The 16604-nt window shown below is 40.1% G+C and overlaps 1 protein-coding gene across 3 annotated transcripts in view; it reads right to left on the bottom strand.

Annotated features, from left to right (window-relative positions):
* Positions 1 to 16604, bottom strand: part of KDM3B (lysine demethylase 3B) — a 47462-nt gene that overhangs the window by 2657 nt on the left and 28201 nt on the right. The window contains exons 16-23 of one of the 3 annotated variants that reach the window (XM_063169143.1): positions 15234 to 15500; positions 7202 to 7373; positions 4123 to 4213; positions 3906 to 4036; positions 2473 to 2592; positions 1844 to 2007; positions 1334 to 1510; positions 667 to 801 (exon numbers count right to left, since the gene is read on the bottom strand). In XM_063169143.1, the coding sequence (XP_063025213.1) occupies positions 667 to 801; positions 1334 to 1510; positions 1844 to 2007; positions 2473 to 2592; positions 3906 to 4036; positions 4123 to 4213; positions 7202 to 7373; positions 15234 to 15500 (1257 nt within the window). Of the gene's footprint in view, positions 1 to 666; positions 802 to 1255; positions 1511 to 1843; positions 2008 to 2472; positions 2593 to 3905; positions 4037 to 4122; positions 4214 to 7201; positions 7374 to 15233; positions 15501 to 16604 lie in introns of those variants that run through there. The other 2 variants (XM_063169144.1, XM_063169145.1) reach the window with 2 other exon arrangements.

Below are 16604 nucleotides of genomic sequence, written 5' to 3'. Positions count from 1 at the left end.
AGCATTAGACAAAATCCAACACAATATCCTATGGCCTTCTTTCCGTACAACTTACTGTCTTACATCAAGTGTCCTTGTGTATCTATTATGTTCTGTGCATAATTATTAGTTGAAGCAGTCATGGTTCCTCAAACCAAATCACATTTAATTTTAGGACTAACATATGTTGGATAAGACCTTTAAGATCATCGAATCCAACCACACACCTAACAATGTCAAGTCCATCACTAAACCATATCCCTGACTTAATTAAGCCATTCGCTTTCAGAGTTTTCCTTTAGGCAATAAAGAAACAAATATAAGAGTACTTGGTCAAAAAAACCATCTCTCTTCAAAACAAAGCACCGCTCTTTCCTTTTTAAGATTTTTTTTTCTTCTGGTCTGCTCTGCTGTCATTAGGATTCAGCCATTCAAAAGCTTATTAACACCAATGTGTGCATTAATCTAATGGGGGAAAGTTCTCTGGAAATGCAAATGTCTATTACTAATTTTTGTTTACATAATACTGTAGACAGAAGTACTTTATTTTAAGTAACATACCTATCAAATGAGAACCTCCAGATTTGTGGGAAGTCGTTACTCTTTCCTTAGAGATATATTTCTAGTACTGAAGTAAGCTGGCCAAACACAGGATGTATTTAATGTTTACTGACATAAAAAGGTTACCTGCAGTTTATCCTCATGGTTTGTATGAGTATTAGACAGATGCCTGAACTCCTGGGTCAGACGGAAGCAGTGCTTCACGTGTTCGGGAGATACAAAATCTTCTGCCACTTTAATGCAGCTGTACAAATTATGGACCTAAAAATCCATACCAAATGACTGATATATAAAGACAATACAAACCATACAAAACAAAACAAATAAAACCTCAACACCCAAAAGAAACATCAACAATAAACAACAAAAACCAAACCCCCAGACAACCCCCCAAATATTTAGGGTCTGCTACATTTACTTATCGAAACCAGAAACTGACAGAGTTGTATCTAATAGTAAAATGAGAACAACATACACGACATCTAACAGGTTTCCTGTTCTCCCATATATATCAGTGTTCCCTAAAGTGAGTTCTCTTAACCTCTGAATTTGGTTTGCTTGGCTGAAGTTTCACTACATAGAAATGCTTTCCCTCCATTCGTCCCAGTTTTTTCCCCCTGTAATTTCATCAGTTATGTACACATCATTCAGATTTTTAGTAATGTAAGAACTGCATATGTAGAAAAAGAAATCTTAAGTATGCAATATTAATTACCAGTTATTTTAAAACTGCAGCTGTTGTGCCTCCAATTCAATTCTATCTGTCAATATGGCCTGTAGTTGGTATAGTTACCTGATGGGGAGCACCTGCAGGAATGAACACGGCATCACCAAGGAACTGCACTATTGCCCAGCCTTGCACACCATACTCATCATATAGTCTCTTACGTAAGGTCTGGTCCAAGTACCAGCTTTGGTCATGAATGGGGTCATGATCTGGAGGATTTTCTTGGCCTTGTTCTTCTCCAACCTAGGGCCAAGATATGGGGTGGAAGGAAACCATGACACAGCACCTTGATATTGCTGGCTCACAAAATGGTCTGTATCTAAAAATTTAACAAACTATTTCAAGGTAGAACATGATTTTCATCAAGGTCATTTAGGTCTTAAACAGCAACATGCATTAGTATGAAGATTCCAGACCAGGCAGCAAAACTGTGAACATACTAACTATCAGTGCCCTCAAAGACAGAAGTGCAATACCTACACACTTGATGTTGATAGCAATTTGAATCGTTCAGCTGCTATAAGCAAGCTAGTCAAGGAACCCTGTAAGCTTAAGCTTTCTTTGCAACTAGCATACCTTCCGGAGAAGTTCCCGTATCTTTTCAGCATCCTTGGCAGCATAGATGTGCCACAATGCTCCAGGTTTCTCTCTTCCTTCATGGATTCGCTGCTTTGTTACATCATCAGCATCTCCCTCATCAATTGTTTTCAGAACCTCTGAAAGGGGAATCCATGTAAGAACTGCTCATGTTTTGACACAGAGAAGAGGAAAGAGCATTTTGAGCTACTAAATTCAGTCACACTGCAACTGATCATATAGTGCCCTTCCTAAGCTCATCAAGCTTCACAGAATTCAGTGAATGTGTCAATTGACAGCTAAAAAAGCTCCGTTCACAAAGCTCAGTCTTGAATTTAAACTAAGATACAATTATTTAAACACAAGGAGAAGAAAGGGGAGTAAGCTACTCTTTCTTCTCTTTTCTTCAGGAATGTACCTAATTTCTAGGTACAAAACTCTGCTGCTCCCACAGTTGGAAACTAATGAAGCATTACTGCACTTTTAATTATGTGCTGCAAATGTTGCAAACTGTCTTGTATATTTGAATTATGTATCATAGAAATTACAAGCTTAAACAATAAAAGATACTCTTTTTACAAACACAATTGATTTTTAGTGTACAGAAAACAGCTTTCCTTAAGCATTACCATCATCATGGCTCCCTTCCCCAATGGGAATCCCAACATACACCATGACGTTAACAGCATCAGACACATCCAAGTGCAGGTTTGTGGTACCAACTCGTCTGTCTTCTGCAGTAATTAAGCCTATAACAGAGTGCAAAATAAAATAAAATTCTGTGACTAATCTCTTATAGAAATAACCTAGCTGAAAAACCTGTTTAAACAGCTAACTTTGTACGGCAATGAGAGCAGAAAACAAAGTCAAAGAGCAACTGAAACAGGTATATTCATGTCACGTGTAGCGTAAGTAAAAAGTTTACTGATAACTAGTATTTTTATTTTACAGGAAAACAGAAGCAAACCTTACCCAAGTCATGAGAAAACAAGCATTTTAACACCAAAGCCGTAACTTGTACTTTACAATTTTCTCTTTGAGAGTCTTTTATACAGCCTGTACTAGAGAACTTAGCTATCAAAAGCACAAAGCAAGTCTTCCTATGCTTGAAGGCAAGAGAGAACTGCTTTAAATGGCATTAGCATCCTACTGTGTGCAGCAAGTCAATGGTCTGTTAGAAGTATAAGCCTCCAGCCATTTTTTATTTTCTCATACTAGCTGTAAAATCCATGACCAGCTGAATTCACAGCAGTTAGTGATCAACTCATCATTAACAATTCAGATTACAATTCAGTAAGGAGAAACACCTGCAGACTCAAGTGCTTGTACCTTTGCACATTGAAGGAACTTATGTCTCTCTCAAGTGACTGTAGGTAATGGAGAAAGATTTCAAATGTTTGCTTCTTAACTCTTTGACCTTCTTATTAACACGTTCCCTTTTTTTTCCTCTGGCCTTTCAATAGCACCCTCTCTTTCTACCTCTGCTTAACCATGTCTAGCAAGGAACATGGCATGGAACCAGAATATAAAAAAAAAATAAAATCTTTGTATCAGCAAACAGTAACGGAAGTGTGTGCCCACAAGAGTTTTCAGGACTACCATCGTATTTATCTATTTTCTGTTTAAAATACAAGCTTCTGAAGTTAGGAACTCAACTCACTGAACAGTACCTATCATAACAGATCAGAAACAGGTCAAAGTCCCCAGAAGGTGAGTAATTTTCCTCTTAAATACTTCAGTTGCTCTCAAAAACATACTAACTTTTCCTTGAACCCTGTACTGGTATGATGCCTGTTATATGTATCAATAATTGTTTGCAAACCTAACTTACTGTATGTACATCTCTTGGATACACAAGGCAGAAAAGGGCACATCTGACAGAGAGAGAGCTAATGTAAGAATAGTTTTGCAGGATTAAATGAAAAAGAAGAAACAGCAGGCTCTAGGATAAGCACTGTGTTTTGCCACAGTCACAGCCTTGTGTAATGCCACAGCCTTGTATTTGCCCTAAGTGTAATAAAGAGTCACAAAAACCAGTATCTGCAGACCTATACTCACATACCATATGCATTGTACATTTTAGGACCCAAGTCAGGACGGACAAAGTAGCTTGGCAGCCTAGAAGCCAAATTCAGTCTGCCATCTCTCTTGGTATATTCAGGAAGAGGAAGATTTTCCATCAAGTCCTCAAACCTAGAGAATAAAGACAGACAAAGGCAGGTTGTCCTCCTGTAGCACCTACAGCTGTCCTGTCAGCACTGATACTAAAGGTTACTTACCTTGTAGGCATCATATCTCTGAAGTCCTCCCCTGGAGGCCAATCCTTTAACTTTAGTACCATTGGCTGACCATCATCTGACCTGAGCCGTTCTGCAAGAAACAAATTAAGATTTCTTCATGCAGTATCTTTTTACCACAGCCCACTACCTTTTTAAAGCTGCAAGGGTTTTTGTACCTCTCACAATGCACAGCAAAATGGATCCTGGTTTTGTTTTGGGCTTCCAAGCAATATCATAGTATGATAAACAACAGTTTAACAACTATATAAGTATACATGCACAGATATAATCACTGACAGCAGAAGTTTGACAGATCTTGCACAGCTGCTAAGTCTCAGAATAGTTTTTATTCAGCTTCAAAAGCCTTTCGAAAACATTCTTCCTTACTCCTTTTACCAAAGTTTATGGGAGGTTATAGTTAATTTCAAGAGAAGTGGTACTTCTATAAAATTAAAGTTATTGGTTCTTGTTCTGAAATCAGTCCTAACTTCAGTGTAAAGCAAGAAACCATCGTACACTACATTCAAAAAAGCTAAAGAGCAGGTGGTCACAAAGGAAGACAGCCTTTAGATTTCTTTATTTCTTATTTGCTGGAGGAACTCAAATTAGCAGAGTGCCAAAACCAAACATTTGTTCTTCACTTTAGGAGTTTTACACAAGTCCTGACTGGAAACAGAAAATGAGCAACATAGAAAGATGGCATTACGTATGCAACAGTGGATATATGCTCTGACAGTACTGACCATAACAACTGCTGTTCTACCTCAGATCTTAGGGCTAAGAGAATCTATCTGGAAGTGGTACACAAGTAGCAGAGAACTCACTGTAACATTCAGAGAAAAACATAGCTCATTCTTCTACCAGATTTTTCACAACTCTACATGAAGCCACCAATTAAAAAACTAGGTGTACAGCAGTCTTAAGAATTTAGCATCCCCATTTGCCCAGAGAGTAACACCCTTCACTGCTTCCTACCTTACTGAGAATTGTCAGCCAAACTGATCTAGCAGAGCTCCTGACAGCATCGGAAAAGAAAGCATATCTAAGAAATTAGGACTTGGAGATTTGTGAATCACATCTGTGTTACATATCATCAGGCTACAGAAGACAGTCTGAGTTTGCAACATAAAAAAATATTTTATTGAAATTAAAAGGAATTAAGAACTGCAGATATGTAGTGACAAAAGTGACTGATTTAAAGATAAACTTTGATAAGCTACAGATTTTAGAGAGGTGAGCGAACTGAAAAGCTCAAGGACTTGAATTTCAAGATGTTTCACAACTTCCCATATTCAAGATTTTGAATTTGTGAAGGATCTTTGATCTAAACAAGAAGCAGTTTGTAGGGAGGCTATTCAGAAAGGACGGAGTGAAGAACTACTTGGATGATAACACACAGATGTGACAAATTACATGAAACTGGACAAACCCCAGAAAATACCAGCAAAGAAAAGCAGATGTAAGAAGGATCAAAACAAAAGTCCACTTTGAGCCCAAAAATATTAAAAGAAACAGCAGAAGATTGAAATTAATTAAAGTATCATATAGAATAATCTCAATAACACCTCCAAAGTCAGTGGCTGTTCTACAGCTCCTTGATAACTTAATGTGAGGGTGGGAGCCAGCCACATATTTAAAAAATTTAGAATTCATGTTATGCAGAGAAGTCAGAGACATTAGGAAATATACCAACAGTTTTCATAAGAATTAGAATGTGAAATATCTGGACTAGCAGCAAATAATATTCCTCTATACTGGGGACTGAACATGGCTGAAGAAACTCTAAATAAAATGTATTTAAAAGAAACTATCATGAGTGATAAGGTTTTCCAACCTAGGTAATTAATATTTCTCATGTATAGTATGGTAAAGGCTTTGTCTAAAAGAAAAGTCAAAGGTGATTTTGCTGAAAGAAGCATATCTGTCTGGAGACAAACTGCAAGTAACATTTCTCAAAGATAACTCGACCCATACAAATTCACTATTTTCATTCATCACCCCAGCACAAAAGTGAAGAGTTTGTGAACTTTCCCAGTTACTGTTAATACACAAAGACCACACCATTATATCCTCCAAGGCCATTTATTCTGATTAATAACAAAACCAGTATGAAATTTAACAGTACAAAATACAACACTCTGTACTAACCATATAAAAAAACAAGTCAAAAGCAGGGAGTTTATTGATTGGAAAATTACTAGGAAAGGAATATTCTTGGTCTGCAAATCTATAATTTCGTTGACTGTTGAATGAACATTCCATTAAGTCATCCAACACTTCACCGTTTCTGCAATATGCACACAGCAATAAATACAGAAAACATTTTATACACAACTCGAAAATCAGCAATACTGCAATGAATTTACACCTGTAACTACAAGACCACTCAGATCTAGGTAAATACAATCTAAAATGGAGCACTCAGCTTGTCAGAAGCTCTTTAACCTGACCTATAATGTCCTCAGAAATTTTAGTTAGTTAGTTTCCCCATCCACACTTGACAGAAGGTTTTCTCAAAGACCTTGAGCATTAAATAATGTGTTATCATGTGAGGCACACATATAGCATTGCTATTCATAATAGATATAAATTTGCATTTGTATGTCAGATTTACTTGACTGATGTATTCCACCAAATCCAAATTTTCATATCGAAAGTCTCCATCTGTTTTAGGAGAGCAGGTTCCCTTTAGTTTTACAATAAAAACTGAGGTTGAAAGGAGAGCAAAGGTAGACACATTACTTACTTACTTAAAAATGGTAACTGAGGATTAATTTCACTGGGAAAAGTTAAAACAAACAAACAGGCAGTTTCCCATGAAAGTTTGACACATGAAAGTTACACACACCAACACACTGCAGTACAGACAGTTCTCTTGGACAGTCCTGCCCTAATCCCCACCAATAAAGCATTTTCCAGGGTGTGCTACATATAAGGAGCAATGGCTTCTTTGGATGAGACTGATAGGTATTCAGATTTTTTCTTCATTTATTTTTTAGGAAAATAGGTGGAAAATTAAGAGTTGAAGATAACAAGACAGACTGCTCAGTTAAACTAGTCAGCCATAAATATTACTTACTAGATATTATCTCAAAGCCATCCCAGAAGTCACGCACTTTCACGTCTGAAATTATGGCACAGTTCCTGCAGTTCACCAAATCTACATCTTGATCTCCAAATTCCAGGCTGAAAGCTTCTGGTTTCCAAAGTTCTGACTTCAACTTCTTATGGACACCAGATACCAGCACGGGCTGAGAATACAAAGATCAATGCTTACTCCACCATAACCAATTATCTTATATATGCAGCCAAACTTTCTTAAGAGAGCCAAGACTCCTGCTACCACCATATAAAAGACACCACAAATCTGTTTTCATCATGTCTGGCTTTTGTGCATCAAGCAAATAACCAGAGTCAAAGCAAACTTCAGTTCCATGCCATGTGCAGTTGCCTTAGAAGTGGCGTTGGATTAGACTTGCCAAGGTAAGTGCATTAGGTCTCCATGGCAAGGTGTTGGCAGCAGGTATAAGCTTTGTCAGAGGAGGCTGGGAGCTGCCCCATGGTGGACACAGATGAGTCCAAACCAGGCTCAACAGACCCATCACTGGCAAAAGCTGAGCCCACAACTGATGCTGGTAGCATTCTCTGTAATAATGAGAAAGGGTAAAAAGTTCTCCACAGCTAACGCATGCGCGCCTGTGTGTGTGTGAGAGAGAGAGAGAGAGAGAGAGAGAGAGACAGGGGGACACACAACACACGGATGGCAGGCAGGAGGGAGGGAGAGAAACAGCTCTGCATACACCAAGGTCAGTGATGGAGGAGGTGCTCGCAGCCCATTGAAGAGCATGGTGAGGCAGGCTGTTCCCTGCAACCTGTAGAGGACCACGGTGAACCAGAGATCCACCTGCAGTCTACAGAGGATCCACTGGAGCAGAGGGATATTTGCTGGAGGAAGTCCATGGAGAGCCCATGCTGGAGCAGGTTCTGGCAGAAGCCGTAGGGAGAATCCCACTTATAAGCAAACTTTCTGGCAAAAACTACCCACTGGGGACCCACACTGGAGCAGCCCATGGAGACAACTCATGTTAGAGCCATTTGTGAAGGACACTATCCTGCGAGAGGAACTCCACACAGAGGAAGCAGCAGGAAAGTGTGAGGAGGAAAGGGCAGCAGACACTGTGTTGTGAACTGACCACAACCCCCATCATCCACCCTGCAGGAAGGAGGTAGAATAGTCAGAGATAAGAGAGTAAAGTTGAGTCTTTAGGAAAAAGTTGAAGTGGGTGGGGAGAGGTAAGGTGTTTACTGATTTGTCTTTCTTCTCTTCCAGCCTACTCTATTTTTAATTTGCAATAAATTCAACTCCTTTATCACAAATTAAACCTCTTTTGCCCATGATAGCAATCCCTAAGGGACCTCCCTGGCTTTATCTTGACCCAGAAACTTCTTCACCTGACTTTCTTCCCATATTATGTTGAGAAGGGGGAGTGAGAAAGCAGCTGGGTAGAGGGGTCTGGCAGCCAGACAGGGTCAATCCACCTGTGGCAGTAGAGTAGGTGTAGAATCCCACCACCTGACCTTTTTCTTAGGCACACATGCAACTACCACTAGAAACAGCATTTGTAGTAAAGCCTTCTCATGTGAAATTTTAGTATTTTAATATGAATTGTTTAACTATTTCACTTGTTATTTATGTATAATCACAGATCAACATTAACTCTGTAGGACAAAACCAAGTAGTGGAAAAAAGGCTGCTCACTAGCAAAAGGGGTTTTGAGATGCTTACGCTAATGATGTACATGTATTCCAAACAGCTATTTCAGTGGCCTCTCCCCATAAAAGCATTTAAAATGCTTTAATTAATTAATTAATTAAATTAACCTCAAAGTATTTGCTAAACTGACAATTGGAAAAGTTATACCAGACAAACCTCCCAACACTGCCAAAACTTTCTCACTTCCTCTCACCCTGCCATCTCAAAAGAGTTACCAAACTTGAGAGAAAATGAAGAGGGTATAAAGTGAACTTGCACATGAACTATTCCCACCCAAAAAGCTTTACTTTTGTAACTGCTACCTATGTTCAAATGGCAGTTCCCATGGCTATGCAAGTTTGAATTAATTCCAAGCTGTGCCCTATACATTAACAATGTATAGTGATGGTGGGTCTTGGTTTATTCACATGAAGAGCTTAGCACAACCCTGAGAAGCACACGTGACCCTAGATGTAATATCAGTGTGCTAGGCAAAGATACCGACAGAGCTATATACAAGCAACTTCAAAGTTATGCTGCTTAAACACACTCCAGTAACTAACTGCTGCTTCTTTTGTATTGTCCAATAGCCTCTAAAAGGCCTAGTTTTGATTTTAGTCCCTAAATGAGGACAACTATTTTTACATCCAGAAATGAATGTAAAAATCCCAAGTCTGGGGATAATGGGAATGGCCTTGGTTTTCAAATACAATACAACACAGCCATTAAGTTATAGAAGGCAGCAATGAAACCTCAACTTCAGATGAGTGAGATTTAAGAAAACAAAAAGGGGTTGTTTACTTTACTCCTGTGAATTTCAGGGGAATAGGGGAATGAAAAATAAAAAAACAACACAGAAACATTTAGACTACCCTCACATCAAAAAAGACTATTTTCTTGTATTGAGGCTGAACTTTCTGCACCCACTCCCACTTCTCCTGTCAGTGGGCACTGACAAGAAGAGCCTGGCTCCCTCTTAAGATTTCCTCCCCACACTCTCCTGAGCCTCTTTTTCTCTAGGCTGAACAGTCCTAACTTGTTCAGTCTCTCTTCAGCTAAGTGATGCTCTAGTCCCTTCATCATCTTTGTGACCCTTCACTGGGGTTCCCCCTCCCCTCCTTCTCATTGGGGAGCCCAGAACTGAACACAGTAAGAGGAACCATCACTTCCTTTGACTTGCTGACAACCCTCTTTGTCGTGAGGACACATTCTTGGCTCACAGTCACTCCCTTGCCCACTGGGACCCCAAGATTCTTCCAGGCAAAGCTACCTTCCAAATGGTTGCTTCTTAGCAGCTGCTGTAGGATGTTATACTTCCTTGATGTACAGGACATTACATTTTCCCCTGCTGAACATCACTAGATTCTTCTCGGTCCAATTCTCCAGCCTGTTCAGACCCTCTGAATAGCAGCAGAACCCATCTGCTGTATCAGTCATTCCTCCTAGTTTTGTATTGCCTGTAAACTTGCTAAGGGCGTATGAACCCTACCCCATCTAGGCCACTAATGACATGACAAGTACTACTCACTGCAGAAGTGACTGATGATATACCACTAGTGATAGTGCTCTCACACATGGCATTTCAGTCAGTTTTAAGTCCATCACACTGTTCACTTACCAAGTCACTTTGATGATATTATGACAGTGTAAAAAACCTTTATTAAAGTTAAGACAAAAAACATCCACTACTTCCTTTCATGTACCAAGCTAGTCATATCATCACAGAAGGCTACAAGGCAGGTTAAGCATGATTCAACCAGTATTCCCGAGCTCCTTTTCTCTTCACGACCATATCCCCATGGGATTCTTCCAAGCAAGTATCTGAAAAGGCAAAAGCCTGCTCTCCCAAAGCCCAAATTTGTGATCATGATTTTTTGTTTTGCTCCCTCCTCTCAGAATCTTGATCTGAATGCCACCATCTATTAGTCACTGCAGGCAAAGGTGCCCCATATCTCCACATCAACCACCAGTTCTTCCTTGTGTGAAAGCACAAGGTCCAGAACAAGTGCCCTTCCCCAGCAGCTGTCTCAGAACATTGACATCAATGTTCTGAGAATGAACGCACTTCAGAAAACTTCAGGACTGCTTGTGACCTGTTGTGTTGTTCCTCCAGCAGGTATCAGGGTGGTCCCATGAGGCCCAGGAAATGTGAACACAGGGCTTCCTCCAGTTTTTTAAGGCCTTATCCCATTTTTACGGTCAGCTGGTCTGCAGCAGATACTTGCCATAATGTTGTCCATAATTGCTGCTCAATAATCCTGGCCCCTAAGTTCTTGGATGGCTCATCATCAGTTCCTACACAATTTCAAGCATTCTAGGTTCTTCCTCACAAAAACAGCAATGCTCCCTGCTTACTTTCCTGGCTTGTCATTCCTGTGTTGTCCTTCCTGAACAGCCTCTACCTATTCCTTCCCATACTACAGCTGCATGAGCTATCTCACCACTTTGTCATACCAATGAGATCACGGCTGTGCAACTGCACACTAATTCCTCCTCTTTGTTCAATGTGCTGCATGCATTAGCGTACAGGTACTTCAGAAAGACATCTAGTCATGTTAATTTCCCAGAAACAGTGTGAGAACTTTCTTCACAATGCTGTGATGCACACAGATCCTTACTTACATGCATATACTTGAGGTGGACATCTTTCATCCTCTGTTTCTTGAGTAAGGGATTATCCCTGTTCACATCACCTCACACTGCTTGCTTGCCAAATCAATCAATTCCTTCCTTGATATCACTGGTCATATTCTCCATCTCTCCATCCCTTGTTCCTGCTTATAGCTTTTCTCATAAGGTTAGCCAGCCTGTTGGCAAAGATCCTTATTTTTTTTTTTTCTATTTTTTGCTTAGATGGATCCTATCTCTTCCACACAACCCTCAATCCTCAAAAAGGTTCCCATGATCACAAAACCCTCTTGGCTAAAACTGGCTGTGCAAACCATAGTTGACATGCAGGATCTGTCCACTCCCCTACCCTTCACTGGCAGGAGTAAGAAAACCATGAGGGCTCCACGGCCTTGATTAACACTTCCAGAGCCATACAGCCACTTTGGATACTCTCCCGGTCTCCCAGTAGTACTCTGAGTGCCAATATGGAAAAGCAGCAGAGGGCACATGTTTGAGGGACAGATAAGCTTTGGTAGTCTTCCCACTATGTCCCAAACGTGACACCCTGACAAGCAGCAAACCTCCTTAAGATAACAAACCAAATACAGCAATCTCAAATCTGAATATACTCTCATGCCAGCAAAAATGGTAACATTAGGGCAATTAAAAAGTTCAGGCATATTCTACAACAAACACTAGGGATCACCTATGAGTAAAATAACTTTTCACAGTACCTTTCACAGGATGTGTAGAAAGCATTGCCTGGTAGACTTTAAGGTGATAGCTAAACCAGCTGTCTTCAGTGCGAAAAAATAATGACATTTTGATCCCCACTGCATTCACCTGACCACTTGTAAACAGCAATTAAAAGAAACCCCAAAACAACCAAATTGCTTAAATTAGTAGAACCCTTCTAGCTATTAAGCAGCAAATTTGCAATGGAAGAAAAAATTATTCTCTCTAGTGAATAACACAGATAGGGCTCCAAGATAAAATGACAGTGGACTTGCGTGGTAGACATCTCCTGCCAAATCTGCTCTCAAACTACAGGGAGATAAAAATTACAAAAAAACCCAAATCAAAACAAAAAGCTCCAGTACCATATCATATTTTCAGTGTCTCAAAAAAGAGAAATCCTAACATGGAAAGTCAGAAAAAGTCAGAAAATACCATGTTGCTATATGATGAGGATCCTAACAGTATATCCTAACAGATGAGCAAAAACCATTTTCAGGAGAAAAAAATGCTCTTTAAAAACAACTTCAAGAATTACTCTTACGGCCTCAGTGAATTCTGGGATAAGACGAAGTTTAACTAGTTTCTGACAATTTCTAAGATGAAGGACTCAAAAAATGTTGCTGCTTTTGAGTGACACTGAAAGAGTGTCATTATTATCTAAGCATTAAGGGAAAAGAATTTTCTCTTTTAACAATTTCGGATGCCATCATATCCAACATCTTCATATGGCACAGACCTAGTGTACAGCGTTATTGTGCTGGGGAGGGTGGCTAAGGGTTTTTTTCCAAGTAACTTTTCCCAAAACACCAAACAGGAAGGGGATTTAGGAAATAGTGGTAGAATTAATGTTCTTTCACTTCACTTTTAAAGGTGCAGCTGGGATGTACAGGAGGATGTAAGCCAAGGAAGTACAGTGACAGAGAACAGTTTCTTCAGAGAGTCTCTGCTTGAAAAAATTATTTTTAAAATACCCTTGTTGAGACAGTAACACCTGTCTGGGTCACATGCTCTCTCTTATGTAGGAACAAGGGAGGTTGTTCAATTCCTTTTCTCATTTCAACAGGAAACTCCATTGACTGCAACACCACCTTGAGGACTGCTGAATGAGCAAAGGACTTTCCCAGTCTGTTCCTATTCAAGGGGTCCTCTGAATGCTAAAATGATCCAGAAGCATCAATAGCATACCTTGGGGCAAAGGCTAAAATAGCAGGTGACAAAGTACCTGCTATTGTACAGGTACACGAGCATGGCAATTGCAGCCAGAGTCTCAGGTTGTACACCAGCTTGGATGGTGCTGCATTCTGCAAGCTACACATTGGACACAAGATTCATAATCACATCTCTAGACTCCCTAAGCAGTCTCTCAAGACTTATTGCCAGTCAAGAACCCCAGGGTCACAAACAGCATGTTGCACATGGTGATTAACCAGTCTCATTGGCAAAGAAACTGACAAGCACATTTTTTGTAGGCATTCCCAAGATGTTTAAGATCCTCCTAGGAGAGGCAGTAGTATTTCCCAACAGAAAGAGTTGAGAAAATTATCAAAGTATGCTAACCAGAAACTAAGAAGCTCTTAGAAAAGATGATGGACACCACAGCACTGCAAAAGAATGATCTGAAATCTCTCATAAATCAGAAAAATATAACAGGATGAAAAATAAAATAAATTTAAAAAAAAAGAGATTCCCATGTATCCCAAAAAAGTCAGGACAGGAAAGCAACCGCACTTAGTCGGAAGCTGGCAGTGAAGTTTCTAGTCAGACAAGCAAGGGTGTGCTGCACAGTACCTTCCTCCAACTATTAGGAGCTGGCCAGAGGAATCATGAACAGAAATGAGGCCTGTGGCACAACAGCCATCTTTGCAGTTCTCGCAGCTATGTGCTAGCTGTGCTTGTGCCCAGGCAACCCAGAGAATGTGCAGTTCCATGGGACTACATTTAAATGAGAAGTACTCTACTGTCAGGAGTAGACTCTGAGTGCCAAAAGAGGTATATGCAGCCTGTTCCTCCACCACACCTCAGTGTCTTGTGAAAAACCACAAATAAGCATGGAATATGACTGCCAAGCGCATTAGGACTGTAACATGAACTATCTGACAACAAGCACTTCTCCAGAAAAGATGATGATGGACCTAATGGTCTAGCACTAATGGCCTCAATTCTGAGTAGTTAGTGAAGGTAACTGTGTCAGAGGCAGCTGCAGAACCAAGTGCCAAAAATACAGTTTGAATGGCAATGGCCATTATCCTCCGTTAGAGCTGTGGGTACACTTCTTTGCAGCAGCAATTACTCATCCATTTTTTAAGATTCAGGTTGTCAGACCAGGCTGATCTTACTGTCCCTCTGGAGAAGTCTAAGCTGCAGCACTACAGACTGACATCTGAAAAAGTGGCTGTGCTGAGAGCAGGTCTAAGGTATAGTCTGTTGTCTGAAGGCCTAACTGCTTGATGGCACCTCAGACAACCCACAAGAGTGCTCCATGCATGAGTTGCTGAGTCCACAACCATACTTGGGTTCCCACTGGCTGTAGGGCTCAGGGTGAGACACTCTATCAAGTACATCCAAAATTCAGTAGATTATTGCATGCAGCATTTTCACTCTTGTACACACTGTAGCTGGAAGAAAACGCATCTTTCCCTGAGGCTATAAAGCATCGAGTGTGGAGCAGATGCTAAGGTGCACTCAGGAAATCAGAGTGGATTCTCTACTGGGCTGTAGTAGAGCAGAGGACATTCAGCCCAAAGCACACTGCAACTAAAAAGGCTGTCACAGCAAACACTCTCATGATGGTAAGCTGAGAAAAGCTCAACATGCAAGAGGACGTGGACCCAAATAAATATGGCATAAAGTGAACAGGGCTGCTGTGTCCCCTCTTTATAAAGCTATAGTTGAAATATTCATTCACCATATTCACTCAGGAGCCAAAGTTTGAAGAGACTGCTTTTACCAATGTACAGACTGCAATTTCAGGACACTAACAAGCAATAAGGGTTGGATACTTATCACCCACCTGGCCTTGTTTCCAGCATTCCCTGAAGATCTTCCAGTTGTTTTTATTGCTGGGATCATGAAGGCAAAGAAGTCTACCATCACACAGCCAAGAGTGGGAAGTGTGTGGATCCAGCACATTTAATCCCATTACCATTTCCTTCACCTCCTTCTGTGTGTCAGCTAAATTACTAGCTCGTTTTGCAGCATCAGACGTCTTCTTATTTTCCACCACAGAAGCAATGATATGGTCCAAGAAGTTTGGCAGGCTGGCTTTACCTTTGACCCCCTATAAGACGTAAATCCAGAGGTAAGTTTAGTCTTGCAACAGTATAAGTATTAAGGTATATCTGCTCTCCTTCAGACTTTAGCACAGACACCTTGCTACCAGGAAAACATGCATCAGAAACAAACTGGCTCAGAGACAGACATGTATCCAACAGAACTGAACAGAAATGGCTACGGCTCTTGTTTTACAATGGTAGAGGTTAAAATAACCAGCTAAACACTACCTATAAAAATATTATGCAGACATAAAATAGAAAACTTTACTTTGATTGTAAAAATAGTTCATAGTTTTCCCAACTTCATTAATATCTAAACTCCATTTCCCCATTTTCCTCATTCCATTACTAAGGAAGTCAATTCAACCTTGGGACACATAAGCTGTTCACATATGTGAACACTAAGTAAACATGGACAGAGAAAGGAGAAAGTGCTTCCTGTATGTTAGTGGAACCACTAGTAGAGAGACTCTCTGGTTCAAACCAATCAACACCACTCTCTCCTCCCTCCCAAAAACTGCCATCATCTTAAAAACTAAAGTTCAATAGATAAAAAGTTCACCATATATAGAGCTATCAATCTAAAACACAACATTATTCATTACTGAATATATTAATTCAGTAAAAAATACTTATGGAATTGTAGAAGAGTCTCGGTCCAACTGAAGTTCTAGAGATCATCTGGTGTAAATTTCTGTTGAAACTAGGTTTTGTTCCCCTGGGCTGGGTCATGTCAACTTTAACTTGACAGGAAAGGAGATTAATTCACTTCTTACGGCAGCCTATTCCACTCTTTGAATGCAAAGGGAGAATTTTTCCTTAGATCCAGATAGAATTTCTCCTAAAAGAAACTTGTATTGCCCCTTGCCCTATTAACCATGCATCTTTATGAAATGAGTACCTCCATATTCCCTACAAACACCTTTTAGAAATTATAAGATTGATCAGATCCCCAAAGCATTCTCTTCTCTAGGATGAAGAGAACCATTTACTAGAACCTTTCTAAATGTGTCAAGCTCTCCAATGCCTTAATCATTCTTTATGGCCCTTCACTGGATCCCATAAAATTCTTCACTGTCATCTTCACCCGGGGAAACCAAAACTGGAAA

This window comes from Melospiza melodia, chromosome 14 (genome assembly GCF_035770615.1).
Source record: "Melospiza melodia melodia isolate bMelMel2 chromosome 14, bMelMel2.pri, whole genome shotgun sequence".
In the NCBI taxonomy this organism is placed as follows: domain Eukaryota; kingdom Metazoa; phylum Chordata; class Aves; order Passeriformes; family Passerellidae; genus Melospiza; species Melospiza melodia.
Note: the sequence above shows the minus strand (reverse complement) of the source record. Positions and strands in the feature narration are given on the sequence as shown.